General features: G+C 40.5%; 1 protein-coding gene across 1 annotated transcript in view; it reads right to left on the bottom strand.

Moving 5' to 3' along the window:
• Positions 1-24,292, bottom strand: part of LOC136677072 (mucin-3B-like) — a 66,331-nt gene that overhangs the window by 24,478 nt on the left and 17,561 nt on the right. Inside the window, exon 2 of the mRNA XM_066654466.1 lies at positions 419-24,236. Within this exon, the coding sequence (XP_066510563.1) occupies positions 419-24,236 (23,818 nt within the window). The remainder of the gene's footprint in view (positions 1-418; positions 24,237-24,292) is intronic.

The raw sequence follows: 24,292 nt of genomic DNA, 5'->3' as shown, positions 1-24,292 counted from the left end.
AGATTGTAGCTGAAATAATAAGGATTTGATGGGAAAATGGCTGTCCTGGCAGAAGAGCAGACTGGATTATGACATCAGGCATTTCAGCCCATTCAAATGAATGGAGGGATATTGAATGAGGGAAAAAATGGGATAAGTGCAAGAGGTCAGACATTTGGTACAATGGAATCCATCACATCAAAGTCCAACCATTGTTTGTATATTTTATTTCTATAGTGGACTGAATTACAACTTGAAGAATAAAAATCTATAGAAATAAATGGGAAAAAAACAGATGCATGCAATATGCAACCATAAATATTTAAGGTATTTTTAATAAACATAAAAGTTTAAGAGAATTAACAAGTCACAGATTGTTTATACTGCCATTTACAAAATGTCCCAATTATTCTGGAAAAAGGGTTTGTACATAACTTACCTAATTACCCCTTTGCAAGTGCTCTGTGCTGTAGTGGAGCCACTGGCAGTATTTGAAGTAATGGCCATGGAAGGAGCAGTGTTATCTGTGATGCTAGGAGCAGTGGAGTCAGTGAGGATGGGAGCAGTGTTACTGGTCATAGGTGTTGTGGTATTGGCCATGGCAGATGTAGAAGAAGAAATTATTGTAGGAGCAGTCAAATGGGCAATGGCAGTCATGGGACCAGTGTTATTGACATTTGTAAGAGTGGTTGTATAGGCAGTTGAAGTAGTGTCACTAATAGGAACAGAGGTAGTGACATTTATAGTAATGGCTGTGATTTCATGAGCAATTGATGTGGTTGTTGATTCACTAAAAGGTTGAGTAACTGTCCTAATTTCACTAGCATTGTTGGGGAAAGTAATGTCACTAACAGGTTGAGTAACAGCTGTGATATAACCAGCAATTTTTGTAGATGTTGTTTCACTAATAGGATGAGTAATGTTCATGATGGGGATAGTTGTGGAACTTTTGTCACTAACAGGTTGAGTAACAGTTCTGATTTCACTAGTGGATTTGGTGGAGCTCCTGTTACTATCAAGTTCAGTAAAAGTGGTGGCTTCAACAGTGATGGTTGTGAATGCTGTTTCACTAGACTTTTGAGTAATGGTCATGATTTCACTAGCACTGTTGAGGAAAGTAGTGTCACTAACAGATTGAGTAATAGCGGAGATTTCACTGGCGAAGGTGGGTGTAGTAGTGTAACTAAAAAGTTCAGTAATGGTGATTTCACTAGTTAAGCTGGGTGAAGTCGTGTAACTAAAAGGCTCAGTAACCATGGTTAATTCACCAGTGATGGTGGGTGAAGTCTTCAAAGTTACAGGTTGAGTAACGGTAGAGATTTCATTAGCAATGGTCGGGGAGATTGTGCCACTAAGAAGCTTACTATCAGTAGACCTGTCACTAATGTTGATGATAACTTGAAAGGTAAAATTACTGTCATTAATAGGCTGATTAATAGTTTTCTCATCACTAGTCAAAGTGGTGGAGGTATTAAAACTAAAAGGTGTAGTAACTTTGGTGTCATTATTGATAATGCTTATAATGGCGGTGCAGTTAGTACCGGTTACAGGTTGAGTAACAGTGGTGCTGTCAGGAGTGAGAGTGGTGGAGGTAGTGACATTACCAGATTGAGTAATTCTGTTGTTGGTACTAATGATTATAATTTTGATGTCACACGTAATTCCACTAACAGCTTGAGTAACAGGGTAGTCACTTGTGATAGTGGTGGTGATAGTCACAGTCACAATCCCTGTGTCAATGAAATTGATGGTGATAAATATTGTACAGGCAGTGATATTAAGAGGTGGAGTAAAAATGTTTCTTTCACTAGGGATGGTGGTGAAGGTAGTGTCACTGAGAGGTTCAAAAACAGTGCTGATTTCACTTGCGATTGTCGTAAAGGTAGTGTCACTGAGAGGTTCCAAAACAGTGCTGATTTCCCTAGCGATTGTCGTGGAAGTTGTGTCACTAACAGGTTGAGTAGTCGTTGTGATTTCACCAGTGATGATGGGGGAGTTAGTGTCACTAACAGTTTCAGTAACAGTGCTGTTCTCACCAGTGATGGTGGGTGAAGCCTTCTCAGTTACAGGTTGAGTAACGGTAGAGAATTCATTAGCAATGGTCGGGGAGATTGTGCCACTAAGAAGCTTACTATCAGTAGACCTGTCACTAATGTTGATGATAACTTGAAAGGTAAAATTACTGTCATTAGTAGGCTGATTAATAGTTTTCTCTTCACTAGTCAAAGTGGTGGAGGTATTAAAACTAAAAGGTGTAGTAACTTTGGTGTCATTATTGATAATGCTTATAATGGCGGTGCAGTTAGTACCGGTTACAGGTTGAGTAACAGTGGTGTTGTCAGGAGTGAGAGTGGTGGAGGTAGTGACATTACCAGATTGAGTAACCCTGTTGTTGGTACTAATGATTACAATTTTGATCTCACACGTAATACCACTAACAGCTTGAGTATCAGGGGAGTCACTGGTGATAGTGGTGGTGATAGTCACAGTCAAAATCCCTGTGTCAATGAAATTGATGGTGATAATTATTGTACAGGCAGTGACATTAAGAGGTTGAGTAAAAATGTTTCTTTCACTAGGGATGGTGGTGAAGGTAGTGTCACTGAGAGGTTCAAAAACAGTGCTGATTTCACTTGCGATTTTCGTAAATGTAGTGTCACTGAGAGGTTCAAAAACAGTGCTGATTTCCCTAGCGATTGTCGTGGAAGTCATGTCACTAACAGGTTGAGTAGTCGTTGTGATTTCACCAGTGATGGTGGGTGAAGCCTTCTCAGTTACAGGTTGAGTAACGGTAGAAAATTCATTAGCAATGGTCGGGGAGATTGTGCCACTAAGAAGCTTACTATCAGTAGACCTGTCACTAATGTTGATGATAACTTGAAAGGTAAAATTACTGTCATTAATAGGCTGATTAATAGTTTTCTCATCACTAGTCAAAGTGGTGGAGGTATTAAAACTAAAAGGTGTAGTAACTTTGGTGTCATTATTGATAATGCTTATAATGGCGGTGCAGTTAGTACCGGTTACAGGTTTAGTAACAGTGGTGCTGTCAGGAGTGAGAGTGGTAGAGGTAGTGACATTACCAGATTGAGTAATTCTGTTGTTGGTACTAATGATTATAATTTTGATGTCACACGTAATACCACTAACAGCTTGAGTAACAGGGAAGTCACTTGTGATAGTGGTGGTGATAGTCACAGTCACAATCCCTGTGTCAGTGAAATTGATGGTGATAATTATTGTACAGTCAGTGACATTAAGAGGTTGAGTAAAAATGTTTCTTTCACTAGGGATGGTGGTGAAAGTAGTGTCACTGAGAGGTTCAAAAACAGTGCTGATTTCACTTGCGATTGTCGTAAAGGTAGTGTCACTGAGAGGTTCCAAAACAGTGCTGATTTCCCTAGCGATTGTCGTGGAAGTTGTGTCACTAACAGGTTGAGTAGTCGTTGTGATTTCACCAGTGATGATGGGGGTGTTAGTGTCACTAACAGTTTCAGTAACAGTGCTGATTTCACCAGTGATGGTGGGTGAAGCCTTCAAAGTTACAGGTTGAGTAACGGTAGAGAATTCATTAGCAATGGTCGGGGAGATTGTGCCACTAAGAAGCTTACTATCAGTAGACCTGTCACTAATGTTGATGATAACTTGAAAGGTAAAATTACTGTCATTAATAGGCTGATTAATAGTTTTCTCATCACTAGTCAAAGTGGTGGAGGTATTAAAACTAAAAGGTGTAGTAACTTTGGTGTCATTATTGATAATGCTTATAATGGCGGTGCAGTTAGTACCGGTTACAGGTTGAGTAACAGTGGTGTTGTCAGGAGTGAGAGTGGTGGAGGTAGTGACATTACCAGATTGAGTAATTCTGTTGTTGGTACTAATGATTATAATTTTGATGTCACACGTATTACCACTAACAGCTTGAGTAACAGGGTAGTCACTTGTGATAGTGGTGGTGATAGTCACAGTCACAATCCCTGTGTCAATGAAATTGATGGTGATAATTATTGTACAGTCAGTGACATTAAGAGGTTGAGTAAAAATGTTTCTTTCACTAGGGACGGTGGTGAAAGTAGTGTCACTGAGAGGTTCAAAAACAGTTCTGATTTCACTTGCGATTGTCGTAAAGGTAGTGTCACTGAGAGGTTCCAAAACAGTGCTGATTTCCCTAGCGATTGTCGTGGAAGTTGTGTCACTAACAGGTTGAGTAGTCGTTGTGATTTCACCAGTGATGATGGGGGTGTTAGTGTCACTAACAGTTTCAGTAACAGTGCTGATTTCACCAGTGATGGTGGGTGAAGCCTTCTCAGTTACAGGTTGAGTAACGGTAGAGAATTCATTAGCAATGGTCGGGGAGATTGTGCCACTAAGAAGCTTACTATCAGTAGACCTGTCACTAATGTTGATGATAACTTGAAAGGTAAAATTACTGTCATTAATAGGCTGATTAATAGTTTTCTCTTCACTAGTCAAAGTGGTGGAGGTATTAAAACTAAAAGGTGTAGTAACTTTGGTGTCATTATTGATAACGCTTATAATGGCGGTGCAGTTAGTACCGGTTACAGGTTGAGTAACAGTGCTGCTGTCAGGAGTGAGAGTGGTGGAGGTAGTGACATTACCAGATTGAGTAATTATGTTGTTGGTACTAATGATTATAATTTTGATGTCACACGTAATACCACTAACAGCTTGAGTAACAGGGAAGTCACTTGTGATAATGGTGGTGATAGTCACAGTCACAATCCCTGTGCCAATGAAATTGATGGTGATAATTATTGTACAGTCAGTGACATTAAGAGGTTGAGTAAAAATGTTTCTTTCACTAGGGACGGTGGTGAAGGTAGTGTCACTGAGAGGTTCAAAAACAGTGCTGATTTCACTTGCGATTGTCGTAAAGGTAGTGTCACTGAGAGGTTCCAAAACAGTGCTGATTTCCCTAGCGATTGTCGTGGAAGTTGTGTCACTAACAGGTTGAGTAGTCGTTGTGATTTCACCAGTGATGATGGGGGTGTTAGTGTCACTAACAGTTTCAGTAACAGTGCTGATTTCACCAGTGATGGTGGGTGAAGCCTTCTCAGTTACAGGTTGAGTAACGGTAGAAAATTCATTAGCAATGGTCGGGGAGATTGTGCCACTAAGAAGCTTACTATCAGTAGACCTGTCACTAATGTTGATGATAACTTGAAAGGTAAAATTACTGTCATTAATCGGCTGATTAATAGTTTTCTCATCACTAGTCAAAGTGGTGGAGGTATTAAAACTAAAAGGTGTAGTAACTTTGGTGTCATTATTGATAATGCTTATAATGGCGGTGCAGTTAGTACCGGTTACAGGTTTAGTAACAGTGGTGCTGTCAGGAGTGAGAGTGGTAGAGGTAGTGACATTACCAGATTGAGTAATTCTGTTGTTGGTACTAATGATTATAATTTTGATGTCACACGTAATACCACTAACAGCTTGAGTAACAGGGAAGTCACTTGTGATAGTGGTGGTGATAGTCACAGTCACAATCCCTGTGTCAGTGAAATTGATGGTGATAATTATTGTACAGTCAGTGACATTAAGAGGTTGAGTAAAAATGTTTCTTTCACTAGGGATGGTGGTGAAAGTAGTGTCACTGAGAGGTTCAAAAACAGTGCTGATTTCACTTGCGATTGTCGTAAAGGTAGTGTCACTGAGAGGTTCCAAAACAGTGCTGATTTCCCTAGCGATTGTCGTGGAAGTTGTGTCACTAACAGGTTGAGTAGTCGTTGTGATTTCACCAGTGATGATGGGGGTGTTAGTGTCACTAACAGTTTCAGTAACAGTGCTGATTTCACCAGTGATGGTGGGTGAAGCCTTCAAAGTTACAGGTTGAGTAACGGTAGAGAATTCATTAGCAATGGTCGGGGAGATTGTGCCACTAAGAAGCTTACTATCAGTAGACCTGTCACTAATGTTGATGATAACTTGAAAGGTAAAATTACTGTCATTAATAGGCTGATTAATAGTTTTCTCATCACTAGTCAAAGTGGTGGAGGTATTAAAACTAAAAGGTGTAGTAACTTTGGTGTCATTATTGATAATGCTTATAATGGCGGTGCAGTTAGTACCGGTTACAGGTTGAGTAACAGTGGTGTTGTCAGGAGTGAGAGTGGTGGAGGTAGTGACATTACCAGATTGAGTAATTCTGTTGTTGGTACTAATGATTATAATTTTGATGTCACACGTATTACCACTAACAGCTTGAGTAACAGGGTAGTCACTTGTGATAGTGGTGGTGATAGTCACAGTCACAATCCCTGTGTCAATGAAATTGATGGTGATAATTATTGTACAGTCAGTGACATTAAGAGGTTGAGTAAAAATGTTTCTTTCACTAGGGACGGTGGTGAAAGTAGTGTCACTGAGAGGTTCAAAAACAGTGCTGATTTCACTTGCGATTGTCGTAAAGGTAGTGTCACTGAGAGGTTCCAAAACAGTGCTGATTTCCCTAGCGATTGTCGTGGAAGTTGTGTCACTAACAGGTTGAGTAGTCGTTGTGATTTCACCAGTGATGATGGGGGTGTTAGTGTCACTAACAGTTTCAGTAACAGTGCTGATTTCACCAGTGATGGTGGGTGAAGCCTTCTCAGTTACAGGTTGAGTAACGGTAGAGAATTCATTAGCAATGGTCGGGGAGATTGTGCCACTAAGAAGCTTACTATCAGTAGACCTGTCACTAATGTTGATGATAACTTGAAAGGTAAAATTACTGTCATTAATAGGCTGATTAATAGTTTTCTCTTCACTAGTCAAAGTGGTGGAGGTATTAAAACTAAAAGGTGTAGTAACTTTGGTGTCATTATTGATAACGCTTATAATGGCGGTGCAGTTAGTACCGGTTACAGGTTGAGTAACAGTGCTGCTGTCAGGAGTGAGAGTGGTGGAGGTAGTGACATTACCAGATTGAGTAATTATGTTGTTGGTACTAATGATTATAATTTTGATGTCACACGTAATACCACTAACAGCTTGAGTAACAGGGAAGTCACTTGTGATAATGGTGGTGATAGTCACAGTCACAATCCCTGTGCCAATGAAATTGATGGTGATAATTATTGTACAGTCAGTGACATTAAGAGGTTGAGTAAAAATGTTTCTTTCACTAGGGACGGTGGTGAAGGTAGTGTCACTGAGAGGTTCAAAAACAGTGCTGATTTCACTTGCGATTGTCGTAAAGGTAGTGTCACTGAGAGGTTCCAAAACAGTGCTGATTTCCCTAGCGATTGTCGTGGAAGTTGTGTCACTAACAGGTTGAGTAGTCGTTGTGATTTCACCAGTGATGATGGGGGTGTTAGTGTCACTAACAGTTTCAGTAACAGTGCTGATTTCACCAGTGATGGTGGGTGAAGCCTTCTCAGTTACAGGTTGAGTAACGGTAGAAAATTCATTAGCAATGGTCGGGGAGATTGTGCCACTAAGAAGCTTACTATCAGTAGACCTGTCACTAATGTTGATGATAACTTGAAAGGTAAAATTACTGTCATTAATAGGCTGATTAATAGTTTTCTCATCACTAGTCAAAGTGGTGGAGGTATTAAAACTAAAAGGTGTAGTAACTTTGGTGTCATTATTGATAATGCTTATAATGGCGGTGCAGTTAGTACCGGTTACAGGTTTAGTAACAGTGGTGCTGTCAGGAGTGAGAGTGGTAGAGGTAGTGACATTACCAGATTGAGTAATTCTGTTGTTGGTACTAATGATTATAATTTTGATGTCACACGTAATACCACTAACAGCTTGAGTAACAGGGAAGTCACTTGTGATAGTGGTGGTGATAGTCACAGTCACAATCCCTGTGTCAGTGAAATTGATGGTGATAATTATTGTACAGTCAGTGACATTAAGAGGTTGAGTAAAAATGTTTCTTTCACTAGGGATGGTGGTGAAAGTAGTGTCACTGAGAGGTTCAAAAACAGTGCTGATTTCACTTGCGATTGTCGTAAAGGTAGTGTCACTGAGAGGTTCCAAAACAGTGCTGATTTCCCTAGCGATTGTCGTGGAAGTTGTGTCACTAACAGGTTGAGTAGTCGTTGTGATTTCACCAGTGATGATGGGGGTGTTAGTGTCACTAACAGTTTCAGTAACAGTGCTGATTTCACCAGTGATGGTGGGTGAAGCCTTCTCAGTTACAGGTTGAGTAACGGTAGAGAATTCATTAGCAATGGTCGGGGAGATTGTGCCACTAAGAAGCTTACTATCAGTAGACCTGTCACTAATGTTGATGATAACTTGAAAGGTAAAATTACTGTCATTAATAGGCTGATTAATAGTTTTCTCATCACTAGTCAAAGTGGTGGAGGTATTAAAACTAAAAGGTGTAGTAACTTTGGTGTCATTATTGATAATGCTTATAATGGCGGTGCAGTTAGTACCGGTTACAGGTTTAGTAACAGTGGTGCTGTCAGGAGTGAGAGTGGTAGAGGTAGTGACATTACCAGATTGAGTAATTCTGTTGTTGGTACTAATGATTATAATTTTGATGTCACACGTAATACCACTAACAGCTTGAGTAACAGGGAAGTCACTTGTGATAGTGGTGGTGATAGTCACAGTCACAATCCCTGTGTCAGTGAAATTGATGGTGATAATTATTGTACAGTCAGTGACATTAAGAGGTTGAGTAAAAATGTTTCTTTCACTAGGGATGGTGGTGAAAGTAGTGTCACTGAGAGGTTCAAAAACAGTGCTGATTTCACTTGCGATTGTCGTAAAGGTAGTGTCACTGAGAGGTTCCAAAACAGTGCTGATTTCCCTAGCGATTGTCGTGGAAGTTGTGTCACTAACAGGTTGAGTAGTCGTTGTGATTTCACCAGTGATGATGGGGGTGTTAGTGTCACTAACAGTTTCAGTAACAGTGCTGATTTCACCAGTGATGGTGGGTGAAGCCTTCTCAGTTACAGGTTGAGTAACGGTAGAGAATTCATTAGCAATGGTCGGGGAGATTGTGCCACTAAGAAGCTTACTATCAGTAGACCTGTCACTAATGTTGATGATAACTTGAAAGGTAAAATTACTGTCATTAATAGGCTGATTAATAGTTTTCTCATCACTAGTCAAAGTGGTGGAGGTATTAAAACTAAAAGGTGTAGTAACTTTGGTGTCATTATTGATAATGCTTATAATGGCGGTGCAGTTAGTACCGGTTACAGGTTGAGTAACAGTGGTGTTGTCAGGAGTGAGAGTGGTGGAGGTAGTGACATTACCAGATTGAATAATTCTGTTGTTGGTACTAATGATTATAATTTTGATGTCACACGTATTACCACTAACAGCTTGAGTAACAGGGTAGTCACTTGTGATAGTGGTGGTGATAGTCACAGTCACAATCCCTGTGTCAATGAAATTGATGGTGATAATTATTGTACAGTCAGTGACATTAAGAGGTTGAGTAAAAATGTTTCTTTCACTAGGGACGGTGGTGAAAGTAGTGTCACTGAGAGGTTCAAAAACAGTGCTGATTTCACTTGCGATTGTCGTAAAGGTAGTGTCACTGAGAGGTTCCAAAACAGTGCTGATTTCCCTAGCGATTGTCGTGGAAGTTGTGTCACTAACAGGTTGAGTAGTCGTTGTGATTTCACCAGTGATGATGGGGGTGTTAGTGTCACTAACAGTTTCAGTAACAGTGCTGTTCTCACCAGTGATGGTGGGTGAAGCCTTCTCAGTTACAGGTTGAGTAACGGTAGAGAATTCATTAGCAATGGTCGGGGAGATTGTGCCACTAAGAAGCTTACTATCAGTAGACCTGTCACTAATGTTGATGATAACTTGAAAGGTAAAATTACTGTCATTAATAGGCTGATTAATAGTTTTCTCTTCACTAGTCAAAGTGGTGGAGGTATTAAAACTAAAAGGTGTAGTAACTTTGGTGTCATTATTGATAACGCTTATAATGGCGGTGCAGTTAGTACCGGTTACAGGTTGAGTAACAGTGCTGCTGTCAGGAGTGAGAGTGGTGGAGGTAGTGACATTACCAGATTGAGTAATTATGTTGTTGGTACTAATGATTATAATTTTGATGTCACACGTAATACCACTAACAGCTTGAGTAACAGGGAAGTCACTTGTGATAATGGTGGTGATAGTCACAGTCACAATCCCTGTGCCAATGAAATTGATGGTGATAATTATTGTACAGTCAGTGACATTAAGAGGTTGAGTAAAAATGTTTCTTTCACTAGGGACGGTGGTGAAGGTAGTGTCACTGAGAGGTTCAAAAACAGTGCTGATTTCACTTGCGATTGTCGTAAAGGTAGTGTCACTGAGAGGTTCCAAAACAGTGCTGATTTCCCTAGCGATTGTCGTGGAAGTTGTGTCACTAACAGGTTGAGTAGTCGTTGTGATTTCACCAGTGATGATGGGGGTGTTAGTGTCACTAACAGTTTCAGTAACAGTGCTGATTTCACCAGTGATGGTGGGTGAAGCCTTCTCAGTTACAGGTTGAGTAACGGTAGAAAATTCATTAGCAATGGTCGGGGAGATTGTGCCACTAAGAAGCTTACTATCAGTAGACCTGTCACTAATGTTGATGATAACTTGAAAGGTAAAATTACTGTCATTAATAGGCTGATTAATAGTTTTCTCATCACTAGTCAAAGTGGTGGAGGTATTAAAACTAAAAGGTGTAGTAACTTTGGTGTCATTATTGATAATGCTTATAATGGCGGTGCAGTTAGTACCGGTTACAGGTTTAGTAACAGTGGTGCTGTCAGGAGTGAGAGTGGTAGAGGTAGTGACATTACCAGATTGAGTAATTCTGTTGTTGGTACTAATGATTATAATTTTGATGTCACACGTAATACCACTAACAGCTTGAGTAACAGGGAAGTCACTTGTGATAGTGGTGGTGATAGTCACAGTCACAATCCCTGTGTCAATGAAATTGATGGTGATAATTATTGTACAGGCAGTGACATTAAGAGATTGAGTAAAAATGTTTCTTTCACTAGGGATGGTGGTGAAGGTAGTGTCACTGAGAGGTTCAAAAACAGTGCTGATTTCACTTGCGATTGTCTTAAAGGTAGTGTCACTGAGAGGTTCAAAAACAGTGCTGATTTCCCTAGCGATTGTCGTGGAAGTCATGTCACTAACAGGTTGAGTAGTCGTTGTGATTTCACCAGTGATGGTGGGTGAAGCCTTCTCAGTTACAGGTTGAGTAACGGTAGAAAATTCATTAGCAATGGTCGGGGAGATTGTGCCACTAAGAAGCTTACTATCAGTAGACCTGTCACTAATGTTGATGATAACTTGAAAGGTAAAATTACTGTCATTAATAGGCTGATTAATAGTTTTCTCATCACTAGTCAAAGTGGTGGAGGTATTAAAACTAAAAGGTGTAGTAACTTTGGTGTCATTATTGATAATGCTTATAATGGCGGTGCAGTTAGTACCGGTTACAGGTTTAGTAACAGTGGTGCTGTCAGGAGTGAGAGTGGTGGAGGTAGTGACATTACCAGATTGAGTAATTCTGTTGTTGGTACTAATGATTATAATTTTGATGTCACACGTATTACCACTAACAGCTTGAGTAACAGGGTAGTCACTTGTGATAGTGGTGGTGATAGTCACAGTCACAATCCCTGTGTCAATGAAATTGATGGTGATAATTATTGTACAGGCAGTGACATTAAGAGGTTGAGTAAAAATGTTTCTTTCACTAGGGATGGTGGTGAAGGTAGTGTCACTGAGAGGTTCAAAAACAGTGCTGATTTCACTTGCGATTGTCGTAAAGGTAGTGTCACTGAGAGGTTCCAAAACAGTGCTGATTTCCCTAGCGATTGTCGTGGAAGTCGTGTCACTAACAGGTTGAGTAGTCGTTGTGATTTCACCAGTGATGATGGGGGAGGTAGTGTCACTAACAGTTTCAGTAACAGTGCTGATCTCACCAGTGATGGTGGGTGAAGCCTTCTCAGTTACAGGTTGAGTAACGGTAGAGAATTCATTAGCAATGGTCGGGGAGATTGTGCCACTAAGAAGCTTACTATCAGTAGACCTGTCACTAATGTTGATGATAACTTGAAAGGTAAAATTACTGTCATTAATAGGCTGATTAATAGTTTTCTCATCACTAGTCAAAGTGGTGGAGGTATTAAAACTAAAAGGTGTAGTAACTTTGGTGTCATTATTGATAATGCTTATAATGGCGGTGCAGTTAGTACCGGTAACAGGTTTAGTAACGGTGGTGCTGTCAGGAGTGAGAGTGGTGGAGGTAGTGACATTACCAGATTGAGTAATTCTGTTGTTGGTACTAATGATTATAATTTTGATGTCACACGTAATACCACTAACAGCTTGAGTAACAGAGTAGTCACTTGTGATAGTGGTGGTGATAGTCACAGACACAATCCCTGTGTCTATGAAATTGATGGTGATAATTATTGTACACGCAGTGACATTAAGAGGTTGAGTAAAAATGTTTCTTTCACTAGGGATGGTGGTGAAGGTAGTGTCACTGAGAGGTTCAAAAACAGTGCTGATTTCCCTAGCGATTGTTGTGGAAGTCGTGTCACTAACAGGTTGAGGAATCGTTGTGATTTCACCAGTGATGATGGGGAAGTTAGTGTCACTAACAGTTTCAGTAACAGTGCTGATCTCACCAGTGATGGTGGGTGAAGCCTTCTCAGTTACAGGTTGAGTAACGGTAGAGAATTCATTAGCAATGGTCGGGGAGATTGTGCCACTAAGAAGCTTACTATCAGTAGACCTGTCACTAATGTTGATGATAACTTGAAAGGTAAAATTACTGTCATTAATAGGCTGATTAATAGTTTTCTCTTCACTAGTCAAAGTGGTGGAGGTATTAAAACTAAAAGGTGTAGTAACTTTGGTGTCATTATTGATAACGCTTATAATGGCGGTGCAGTTAGTACCGGTTACAGGTTGAGTAACAGTGGTGCTGTCAGGAGTGAGAGTGGTGGAGGTAGTGACATTACCAGATTGAGTAACCCTGTTGTTGGTACTAATGATTACAATTTTGATGTCACACGTAATACCACTAACAGCTTGAGTATCAGGGGAGTCACTGGTGATAGTGGTGGTGATAGTCACAGTCAAAATCCCTGTGTCAATGAAATTGATGGTGATAATTATTGTACAGGCAGTGACATTAAGAGGTGGAGTAAAAATGTTTCTTTCACTAGGGATGGTGGTGAAGGTAGTGTCACTTAAAGGTTCAAAAACAGTGCTGATTTCACTTGCGATTGTCATAAAGGTAGTGTCACTGAGAGGTTCCAAAACAGTGCTGATTTCCCTAGCGATTGTTGTGGAAGTTGTGTCACTAACAGGTTGAGTAGTCTTTGTGATTTCACCAGTGATGATGGGGGTGTTAGTATCACTAACAGTTTCAGTAACAGTGCTGATTTCAACAGTGATGGTGGGTGAAGCCTTCTCAGTTACAGGTTGAGTAACGGTAGAGAATTCATTAGCAATGGCCGGGGAGATTGTGCCACTAAGAAGCTTACTATCAGTAGACCTGTCACTAATGTTGATGATAACTTGAAAGGTAAAATTACTGTCATTAGTAGGCTGATTAATAGTTTTCTCTTCAATTGTCAAAGTGGTGGAGGTATTAAAACTAAAAGGTGTAGTAACTTTGGTGTCATTATTGATAACGCTTATAATGGCGGTGCAGTTAGTACCGGTTACAGGTTGAGTAACAGTGGTGTTGTCAGGAGTGAGAGTGGTGGAGGTAGTGACATTACCAGATTGAGTAACCCTGTTGTTGGTACTAATGATTACAATTTTGATGTCACACGTAATACCACTAACAGCTTGAGTATCAGGGGAGTCACTGGTGATAGTGGTGGTGATAGTCACAGTCAAAATCCCTGTGTCAATGAAATTGATGGTGATAATTATTGTACAGGCAGTGACATTAAGAGGTGGAGTAAAAATGTTTCTTTCACTAGGGATGGTGGTGAAGGTAGTGTCACTTAAAGGTTCAAAAACAGTGCTGATTTCACTTGCGATTGTCATAAAGGTAGTGTCACTGAGAGGTTCCAAAACAGTGCTGATTTCCCTAGCGATTGTTGTGGAAGTTGTGTCACTAACAGGTTGAGTAGTCTTTGTGATTTCACCAGTGATGATGGGGGTGTTAGTATCACTAACAGTTTCAGTAACAGTGCTGATTTCAACAGTGATGGTGGGTGAAGCCTTCTCAGTTACAGGTTGAGTAACGGTAGAGAATTCATTAGCAATGGCCGGGGAGATTGTGCTACTAAGAAGCTTACTATCAGTAGACCTGTCACTAATGTTGATGATAAATTGAAAGGTAAAATTACTGTCATTAGTAGGCTGATTAATAGTTTTCTCTTCAATTGTCAAAGTGGTGGAGGTATTAAAACTAAAAGGTGTAGTAACTTTGGTGTCATTATTGATAACGCTTATAATGGCGGTGCAGTTAGTACCGGTTACAGGTTGAGTAACAGTGGTGTTGTCAGGAGTGAGAGTGGTGGAGGTAGTGACATTACCAGATTGAGTAACCCTGTTGTTGGTACTAATGATTACAATTTTGATGTCACACGTAATACCACTAACAGCTTGAGTATCAGGGGAGTCACTGGTGATAGTGGTGGTGATAGTCACAGTCAAAATCCCTGTGTCAATGAAATTGATGGTGATAATTATTGTACAGTCAGTGACATTAAGAGGTTGAGTAAAAATGTTTCTTTCACTAGGGACGGTGGTGAAGGTAGTGTCACTGAGAGGTTCAAAAACAGTGCTGATTTCACTTGCGATTGTCGTAAAGGTAGTGTCACTGAGAGGTTCCAAAACAGTGCTGATTTCCCTAGCGATTGTCGTGGAAGTTGTGTCACTAACAGGTTGAGTAGTCGTTGTGATTTCACCTGTGATGATGGGGGTGTTAGTGTCACTAACAGTTTCAGTAACAGTGCTGATTTCACCAGTGATGGTGGGTGAAGCCTTCTCAGTTACAGGTTGAGTAACGGTAGAGAATTCATTAGCAATGGTCGGGGAGATTGTGCCACTAAGAAGCTTACTATCAGTAGACCTGTCACTAATGTTGATGATAACTTGAAAGGTAAAATTACTGTCATTAATAGGCTGATTAATAGTTTTCTCTTCACTAGTCAAAGTGGTGGAGGTATTAAAACTAAAAGGTGTAGTAACTTTGGTGTCATTATTGATAACGCTTATAATGGCGGTGCAGTTAGTACCGGTTACAGGTTGAGTAACAGTGGTGCTGTCAGGAGTGAGAGTGGTGGAGGTAGTGACATTACCAGATTGAGTAACCCTGTTGTTGGTACTAATGATTACAATTTTGATGTCACACGTAATACCACTAACAGCTTGAGTATCAGGGGAGTCACTGGTGATAGTGGTGGTGATAGTCACAGTCAAAATCCCTGTGTCAATGAAATTGATGGTGATAATTATTGTACAGGCAGTGACATTAAGAGGTGGAGTAAAAATGTTTCTTTCACTAGGGATGGTGGTGAAGGTAGTGTCACTTAAAGGTTCAAAAACAGTGCTGATTTCACTTGCGATTGTCATAAAGGTAGTGTCACTGAGAGGTTCCAAAACAGTGCTGATTTCCCTAGCGATTGTCGTGGAAGTTGTGTCACTAACAGGTTGAGTAGTCTTTGTGATTTCACCAGTGATGATGGGGGTGTTAGTATCACTAACAGTTTCAGTAACAGTGCTGATTTCACCAGTGATGGTGGGTGAAGCCTTCTCAGTTACAGGTTGAGTAACGGTAGAGAATTCATTAGCAATGGCCGGGGAGATTGTGCCACTAAGAAGCTTACTATCAGTAGACCTGTCACTAATGTTGATGATAACTTGAAAGGTAAAATTACTGTCATTAGTAGGCTGATTAATAGTTTTCTCTTCAATTGTCAAAGTGGTGGAGGTATTAAAACTAAAAGGTGTAGTAACTTTGGTGTCATTATTGATAACGCTTATAATGGCGGTGCAGTTAGTACCGGTTACAGGTTGAGTAACAGTGGTGTTGTCAGGAGTGAGAGTGGTGGAGGTAGTGACATTACCAGATTGAGTAACCCTGTTGTTGGTACTAATGATTACAATTTTGATGTCACACGTAATACCACTAACAGCTTGAGTATCAGGGGAGTCACTGGTGATAGTGGTGGTGATAGTCACAGTCAAAATCCCTGTGTCAATGAAATTGATGGTGATAATTATTGTACAGTCAGTGACATTAAGAGGTTGAGTAAAAATGTTTCTTTCACTAGGGACGGTGGTGAAGGTAGTGTCACTGAGAGGTTCAAAAACAGTGCTGATTTCACTTGCGATTGTCGTAAAGGTAGTGTCACTGAGAGGTTCCAAAACAGTGCTGATTTCCCTAGCGATTGTCGTGGAAGTTGTGTCACTAACAGGTTGAGTAGTCGTTGTGATTTCACCAGTGATGATGGGGGTGTTAGTGTCACTAACAGTTTCAGTAACAGTGCTGATTTCACCAGTGATGGTGGGTGAAGCCTTCTCAGTTACAGGTTGAGTAACGGTAGAGAATTCATTAGCAATGGTCGGGGAGATTGTGCCACTAAGAAGCTTACTATCAGTAGACCTGTCACTAATGTTGATGATAACTTGAAAGGTAAAATTACTGTCATTAATAGGCTGATTAATAGTTTTCTCATCACTAGTCAAAGTGGTGGAGGTATTAAAACTAAAAGGTGTAGTAACTTTGGTGTCATTATTGATAACGCTTATAATGGCGGTGCAGTTAGTACCGGTTACAGGTTGAGTAACAGTGGTGCTGTCAGGAGTGAGTGTGGTGGAGGTAGTGACATTACCAGAGTGAGTAATTCTGTTGTTGGTACTAATGATTATAATTTTGATGTCACACGTAATACCACTAACAGCTTGAGTAACAGGGTAGTCACTTGTGATAGTGGTGGTGATAGTCACAGTCACAATCCCTGTGTCAATGAAATTGATGGTGATAATTATTGTACAGGCAGTGACATTAAGAGGTGGAGTAAAAATGTTTCTTTCACTAGGGACGGTGGTGAAAGTAGTGTCACTGAGAGGTTCAAAAACAGTGCTGATTTCACTTGCGATTGTCGTAAAGGTAGTGTCACTGAGAGGTTCCAAAACAGTGCTGATTTCCCTAGCGATTGTCGTGGAAGTTGTGTCACTAACAGGTTGAGTAGTCGTTGTGATTTCACCAGTGATGATGGGGGTGTTAGTGTCACTAACAGTTTCAGTAACAGTGCTGATTTCACCAGTGATGGTGGGTGAAGCCTTCTCAGTTACAGGTTGAGTAACGGTAGAGAATTTATTAGCAATGGCCGGGGAGATTGTGCCACTAAGAAGCTTACTATCAGTAGACCTGTCACTAATGTTGATGATAACTTGAAAGGTAAAATTACTGTCATTAGTAGGCTGATTAATAGTTTTCTCTTCAATTGTCAAAGTGGTGGAAGTATTAAAACTAAAAGGTGTAGTAACTTTGGTGTCATTATTGATAACGCTTATAATGGCGGTGCAGTTAGTACCGGTTACAGGTTGAGTAACAGTGGTGCTGTCAGGAGTGAGTGTGGTGGAGGTAGTGACATTACCAGAGTGAGTAATTCTGTTGTTGGTACTAATGATTATAATTTTGATGTCACACGTAATACCACTAACAGCTTGAGTAACAGAGTAGTCACTTGTGATAGTGGTGGTGATAGTCACAGACACAATCCCTGTGTCAATGAAATTGATGGTGATAATTATTGTACACGCAGTGACATTAAGAGGTTGAGTAAAAATGTTTCTTTCACTAGGGATGGTGGTGAAGGTAGTGTCACTGAGAGGTTCAAAAACAGTGCTGATTTCCCTAGCGATTGTTGTGGAAGTCGTGTCACTAACAGGTTGAGGAATCGTTGTGATTTCACCAGTGATGATGGGGAAGTTAGTGTCATTAACAGTTTCAGTAACAGTGCTGATCTCACCAGTGATGGTGGGTGAAGCCTTCTCAGTTACAGGTTGAGTAACGGTAGAGAATTCATTAGCAATGGTCGGGGAGATTGTGCCACTAAGAAGCTTACTATCAGTAGACCTGTCACTAATGTTGATGATAACTTGAAAGGTAAAATTACTGTCATTAATAGGCTGATTAATAGTTTTCTCTTCACTAGTCAAAGTGGTGGAGGTATTAAAACTAAAAGGTGTAGTAACTTTGGTGTCATTATTGATAACGCTTATAATGGCGGTGCAGTTAGTACCGGTTACAGGTTGAGTAACAGTGGTGCTGTCAGGAGTGAGAGTGGTGGAGGTAGTGACATTACCAGATTGAGTAACCCTGTTGTTGGTACTAATGATTACAATTTTGATGTCACACGTAATACCACTAACAGCTTGAGTATCAGGGGAGTCACTGGTGATAGTGGTGGTGATAGTCACAGTCAAAATCCCTGTGTCAATGAAATTGATGGTGATAATTATTGTACAGGCAGTGACATTAAGAGGTGGAGTAAAAATGTTTCTTTCACTAGGGATGGTGGTGAAGGTAGTGTCACTTAAAGGTTCAAAAACAGTGCTGATTTCACTTGCGATTGTCATAAAGGTAGTGTCACTGAGAGGTTCCAAAACAGTGCTGATTTCCCTAGCGATTGTCGTGGAAGTTGTGTCACTAACAGGTTGAGTAGTCTTTGTGATTTCACCAGTGATGATGGGGGTGTTAGTATCACTAACAGTTTCAGTAACAGTGCTGATTTCACCAGTGATGGTGGGTGAAGCCTTCTCAGTTACAGGTTGAGTAACGGTAGAGAATTCATTAGCAATGGCCGGGGAGATTGTGCCACTAAGAAGCTTACTATCAGTAGACCTGTCACTAATGTTGATGATAACTTGAAAGGTAAAATTACTGTCATTAGTAGGCTGATTAATAGTTTTCTCTTCAATTGTCAAAGTGGTGGAGGTATTAAAACTAAAAGGTGTAGTAACTTTGGTGTCATTATTGATAACGCTTATAATGGCGGTGCAGTTAGTACCGGTTACAGGTTGAGTAACAGTGGTGTTGTCAGGAGTGAGAGTGGTGGAGGTAGTGACATTACCAGATTGAGTAACCCTGTTGTTGGTACTAATGATTACAATTTTGATGTCACACGTAATACCACTAACAGCTTGAGTATCAGGGGAGTCACTGGTGATAGTGGTGGTGATAGTCACAGTCAAAATCCCTGTGTCAATGAAATTGATGGTGATAATTATTGTACAGTCAGTGACATTAAGAGGTTGAGTAAAAATGTTTCTTTCACTAGGGACGGTGGTGAAGGTAGTGTCACTGAGAGGTTCAAAAACAGTGCTGATTTCACTTGCGATTGTCGTAAAGGTAGTGTCACTGAGAGGTTCCAAAACAGTGCTGATTTCCCTAGCGATTGTCGTGGAAGTTGTGTCACTAACAGGTTGAGTAGTCGTTGTGATTTCACCAGTGATGATGGGGGTGTTAGTGTCACTAACAGTTTCAGTAACAGTGCTGATTTCACCAGTGATGGTGGGTGAAGCCTTCTCAGTTACAGGTTGAGTAACGGTAGAGAATTCATTAGCAATGGTCGGGGAGATTGTGCCACTAAGAAGCTTACTATCAGTAGACCTGTCACTAATGTTGATGATAACTTGAAAGGTAAAATTACTGTCATTAATAGGCTGATTAATAGTTTTCTCATCACTAGTCAAAGTGGTGGAGGTATTAAAACTAAAAGGTGTAGTAACTTTGGTGTCATTATTGATAACGCTTATAATGGCGGTGCAGTTAGTACCGGTTACAGGTTGAGTAACAGTGGTGCTGTCAGGAGTGAGTGTGGTGGAGGTAGTGACATTACCAGAGTGAGTAATTCTGTTGTTGGTACTAATGATTATAATTTTGATGTCACACGTAATACCACTAACAGCTTGAGTAACAGGGTAGTCACTTGTGATAGTGGTGGTGATAGTCACAGTCACAATCCCTGTGTCAATGAAATTGATGGTGATAATTATTGTACAGGCAGTGACATTAAGAGGTGGAGTAAAAATGTTTCTTTCACTAGGGATGGTGGTAAAGGTAGTGTCACTTAAAGGTTCAAAAACAGTGCTGATTTCACTTGCGATTGTCATAAAGGTAGTGTCACTGAGAGGTTCCAAAACAGTGCTGATTTCCCTAGCGATTGTCGTGGAAGTTGTGTCACTAACAGGTTGAGTAGTCGTTGTGATTTCACCAGTGATGATGGGGGTGTTAGTGTCACTAACAGTTTCAGTAACAGTGCTGATTTCACCAGTGATGGTGGGTGAAGCCTTCTCAGTTACAGGTTGAGTAACGGTAGAGAATTCATTAGCAATGGTCGGGGAGATTGTGCCACTAAGAAGCTTACTATCAGTAGACCTGTCGCTAATGTTGATGATAACTTGAAAGGTAAAATTACTGTCATTAGTAGGCTGATTAATAGTTTTCTCTTCACTAGTCAAAGTGGTGGAGGTATTAAAACTAAAAGGTGTAGTAACTTTGGTGCCATTATTGATAACGCTGATAATGGCGGTGCAGTTAGTACCGGTTACAGGTTGAGTAACAGTGGTGTTGTCAGAAGTGAGAGTGGTGGAGGTAGTGACATTACCAGATTGAGTAACGCTGTTGTTGGTACTAATGATTACAATTTTGATGTCACACGTAATACCACTAACAGCTTGAGTATCAGGGGAATCACTGGTGATAGTGGTGGTGATAGTCACAGTCAAAATCCCTGTGTCAATGAAATTGATGGTGATAATTATTGTACAGTCAGTGACATTAAGGGGTTGAGTAAAAATGTTTCTTTCACTAGGGACGGTGGTGAAGGTAGTGTCACTGAGAGGTTCAGAAAGAGTGCTGATTTCACTTGCGATTGTCGTAAAGGTAGTGTCACTGAGAGGTTCCAAAACAGTGCTGATTTCCCTAGCGATTGTCGTGGAAGTTGTGTCACTAACAGGTTGAGTAGTCGTTGTGATTTCACCAGTGATGATGGGGGTGTTAGTGTCACTAACAGTTTCAGTAACAGTGCTGATTTCACCAGTGATGGTGGGTGAAGCCTTCTCAGTTACAGGTTGAGTAACGGTAGAGAATTCATTAGCAATGGTCGGGGAGATTGTGCCACTAAGAAGCTTACTATCAGTAGACCTGTCGCTAATGTTGATGATAACTTGAAAGGTAAAATTACTGTCATTAGTAGGCTGATTAATAGTTTTCTCTTCACTAGTCAAAGTGGTGGAGGTATTAAAACTAAAAGGTGTAGTAACTTTGGTGTCATTATTGATAACGCTTATAATGGCGGTGCAGTTAGTACCGGTTACAGGTTGAGTAACAGTGGTGTTGTCAGGAGTGAGAGTGGTGGAGGTAGTGACATTACCAGATTGAGTAACCCTGTTGTTGGTACTAATGATTACAATTTTGATGTCACACGTAATACCACTAACAGCTTGAGTATCAGGGGAATCACTGGTGATAGTGGTGGTGATAGTCACAGTCAAAATCCCTGTGTCAATGAAATTGATGGTGATAATTATTGTACAGTCAGTGACATTAAGAGGTTGAGTAAAAATGTTTCTTTCACTAGGGACGGTGGTGAAGGTAGTGTCACTGAGAGGTTCAAAAACAGTGCTGATTTCACTTGCGATTGTCGTAAAGGTAGTGTCACTGAGAGGTTCCAAAACAGTGCTGATTTCCCTAGCGATTGTCGTGGAAGTTGTGTCACTAACAGGTTGAGTAGTCGTTGTGATTTCACCAGTGATGATGGGGGTGTTAGTGTCACTAACAGTTTCAGTAACAGTGCTGATTTCACCAGTGATGGTGGGTGAAGCCTTCTCAGTTACAGGTTGAGTAACGGTAGAGAATTCATTAGCAATGGTCGGGGAGATTGTGCCACTAAGAAGCTTACTATCAGTAGACCTGTCGCTAATGTTGATGATAACTTGAAAGGTAAAATTACTGTCATTAGTAGGCTGATTAATAGTTTTCTCTTCACTAGTCAAAGTGGTGGAGGTATTAAAACTAAAAGGTGTAGTAACTTTGGTGTCATTATTGATAACGCTTATAATGGCGGTGCAGTTAGTACCGGTTACAGGTTGAGTAACAGTGGTGTTGTCAGGAGTGAGAGTGGTGGAGGTAGTGACATTACCAGATTGAGTAACCCTGTTGTTGGTACTAATGATTACAATTTTGATGTCACACGTAATACCACTAACAGCTTGAGTATCAGGGGAATCACTGGTGATAGTGGTGGTGATAGTCACAGTCACAATCCCTGTGTCAATGAAATTGATGGTGATAATTATTGTACAGGCAGTGACATTAAGAGGTGGAGTAAAAATGTTTCTTTCACTAGGGATGGTGGTAAAGGTAGTGTCACTTAAAGGTTCAAAAACAGTGCTGATTTCACTTGCGATTGTCATAAAGGTAGTGTCACTGAGAGGTTCCAAAACAGTGCTGATTTCCCTAGCGATTGTCGTGGAAGTTGTGTCACTAACAGGTTGAGTAGTCGTTGTGATTTCACCAGTGATGATGGGGGTGTTAGTGTCACTAACAGTTTCAGTAACAGTGCTGATTTCACCAGTGATGGTGGGTGAAGCCTTCTCAGTTACAGGTTGAGTAACGGTAGAGAATTCATTAGCAATGGTCGGGGAGATTGTGCCACTAAGAAGCTTACTATCAGTAGACCTGTCGCTAATGTTGATGATAACTTGAAAGGTAAAATTACTGTCATTAGTAGGCTGATTAATAGTTTTCTCTTCACTAGTCAAAGTGGTGGAGGTATTAAAACTAAAAGGTGTAGTAACTTTGGTGCCATTATTGATAACGCTGATAATGGCGGTGCAGTTAGTACCGGTTACAGGTTGAGTAACAGTGGTGTTGTCAGAAGTGAGAGTGGTGGAGGTAGTGACATTACCAGATTGAGTAACGCTGTTGTTGGTACTAATGATTACAATTTTGATGTCACACGTAATACCACTAACAGCTTGAGTATCAGGGGAATCACTGGTGATAGTGGTGGTGATAGTCACAGTCAAAATCCCTGTGTCAATGAAATTGATGGTGATAATTATTGTACAGTCAGTGACATTAAGGGGTTGAGTAAAAATGTTTCTTTCACTAGGGACGGTGGTGAAGGTAGTGTCACTGAGAGGTTCAGAAAGAGTGCTGATTTCACTTGCGATTGTCGTAAAGGTAGTGTCACTGAGAGGTTCCAAAACAGTGCTGATTTCCCTAGCGATTGTCGTGGAAGTTGTGTCACTAACAGGTTGAGTAGTCGTTGTGATTTCACCAGTGATGATGGGGGTGTTAGTGTCACTAACAGTTTCAGTAACAGTGCTGATTTCACCAGTGATGGTGGGTGAAGCCTTCTCAGTTACAGGTTGAGTAACGGTAGAGAATTCATTAGCAATGGTCGGGGAGATTGTGCCACTAAGAAGCTTACTATCAGTAGACCTGTCGCTAATGTTGATGATAACTTGAAAGGTAAAATTACTGTCATTAGTAGGCTGATTAATAGTTTTCTCTTCACTAGTCAAAGTGGTGGAGGTATTAAAACTAAAAGGTGTAGTAACTTTGGTGTCATTATTGATAACGCTTATAATGGCGGTGCAGTTAGTACCGGTTACAGGTTGAGTAACAGTGGTGTTGTCAGGAGTGAGAGTGGTGGAGGTAGTGACATTACCAGATTGAGTAACCCTGTTGTTGGTACTAATGATTACAATTTTGATGTCACACGTAATACCACTAACAGCTTGAGTATCAGGGGAATCACTGGTGATAGTGGAGGTGATAGTCACAGTCAAAATCCCTGTGTCAATGAAATTGATGGTGATAATTATTGTACAGTCAGTGACATTAAGAGGTTGAGTAAAAATGTTTCTTTCACTAGGGACGGTGGTGAAGGTAGTGTCACTGAGAGGTTCAAAAACAGTGCTGATTTCACTTGCGATTGTCGTAAAGGTAGTGTCACTGAGAGGTTCCAAAACAGTGCTGATTTCCCTAGCGATTGTCGTGGAAGTTGTGTCACTAACAGGTTGAGTAGTCGTTGTGATTTCACCAGTGATGATGGGGGTGTTAGTGTCACTAACAGTTTCAGTAACAGTGCTGATTTCACCAGTGATGGTGGGTGAAGCCTTCTCAGTTACAGGTTGAGTAACGGTAGAGAATTCATTAGCAATGGCCGGGGAGATTGTGCCACTAAGAAGCTTACTATCAGTAGACCTGTCACTAATGTTGATGATAACTTGAAAGGTAAAATTACTGTCATTAGTAGGCTGATTAATAGTTTTCTCTTCAATTGTCAAAGTGGTGGAGGTATTAAAACTAAAAGGTGTAGTAACTTTGGTG

This window comes from Hoplias malabaricus, chromosome 2 (genome assembly GCF_029633855.1).
Source record: "Hoplias malabaricus isolate fHopMal1 chromosome 2, fHopMal1.hap1, whole genome shotgun sequence".
Taxonomy (NCBI): Eukaryota; Metazoa; Chordata; class Actinopteri; order Characiformes; family Erythrinidae; genus Hoplias; species Hoplias malabaricus.
Note: the sequence above shows the minus strand (reverse complement) of the source record. Positions and strands in the feature narration are given on the sequence as shown.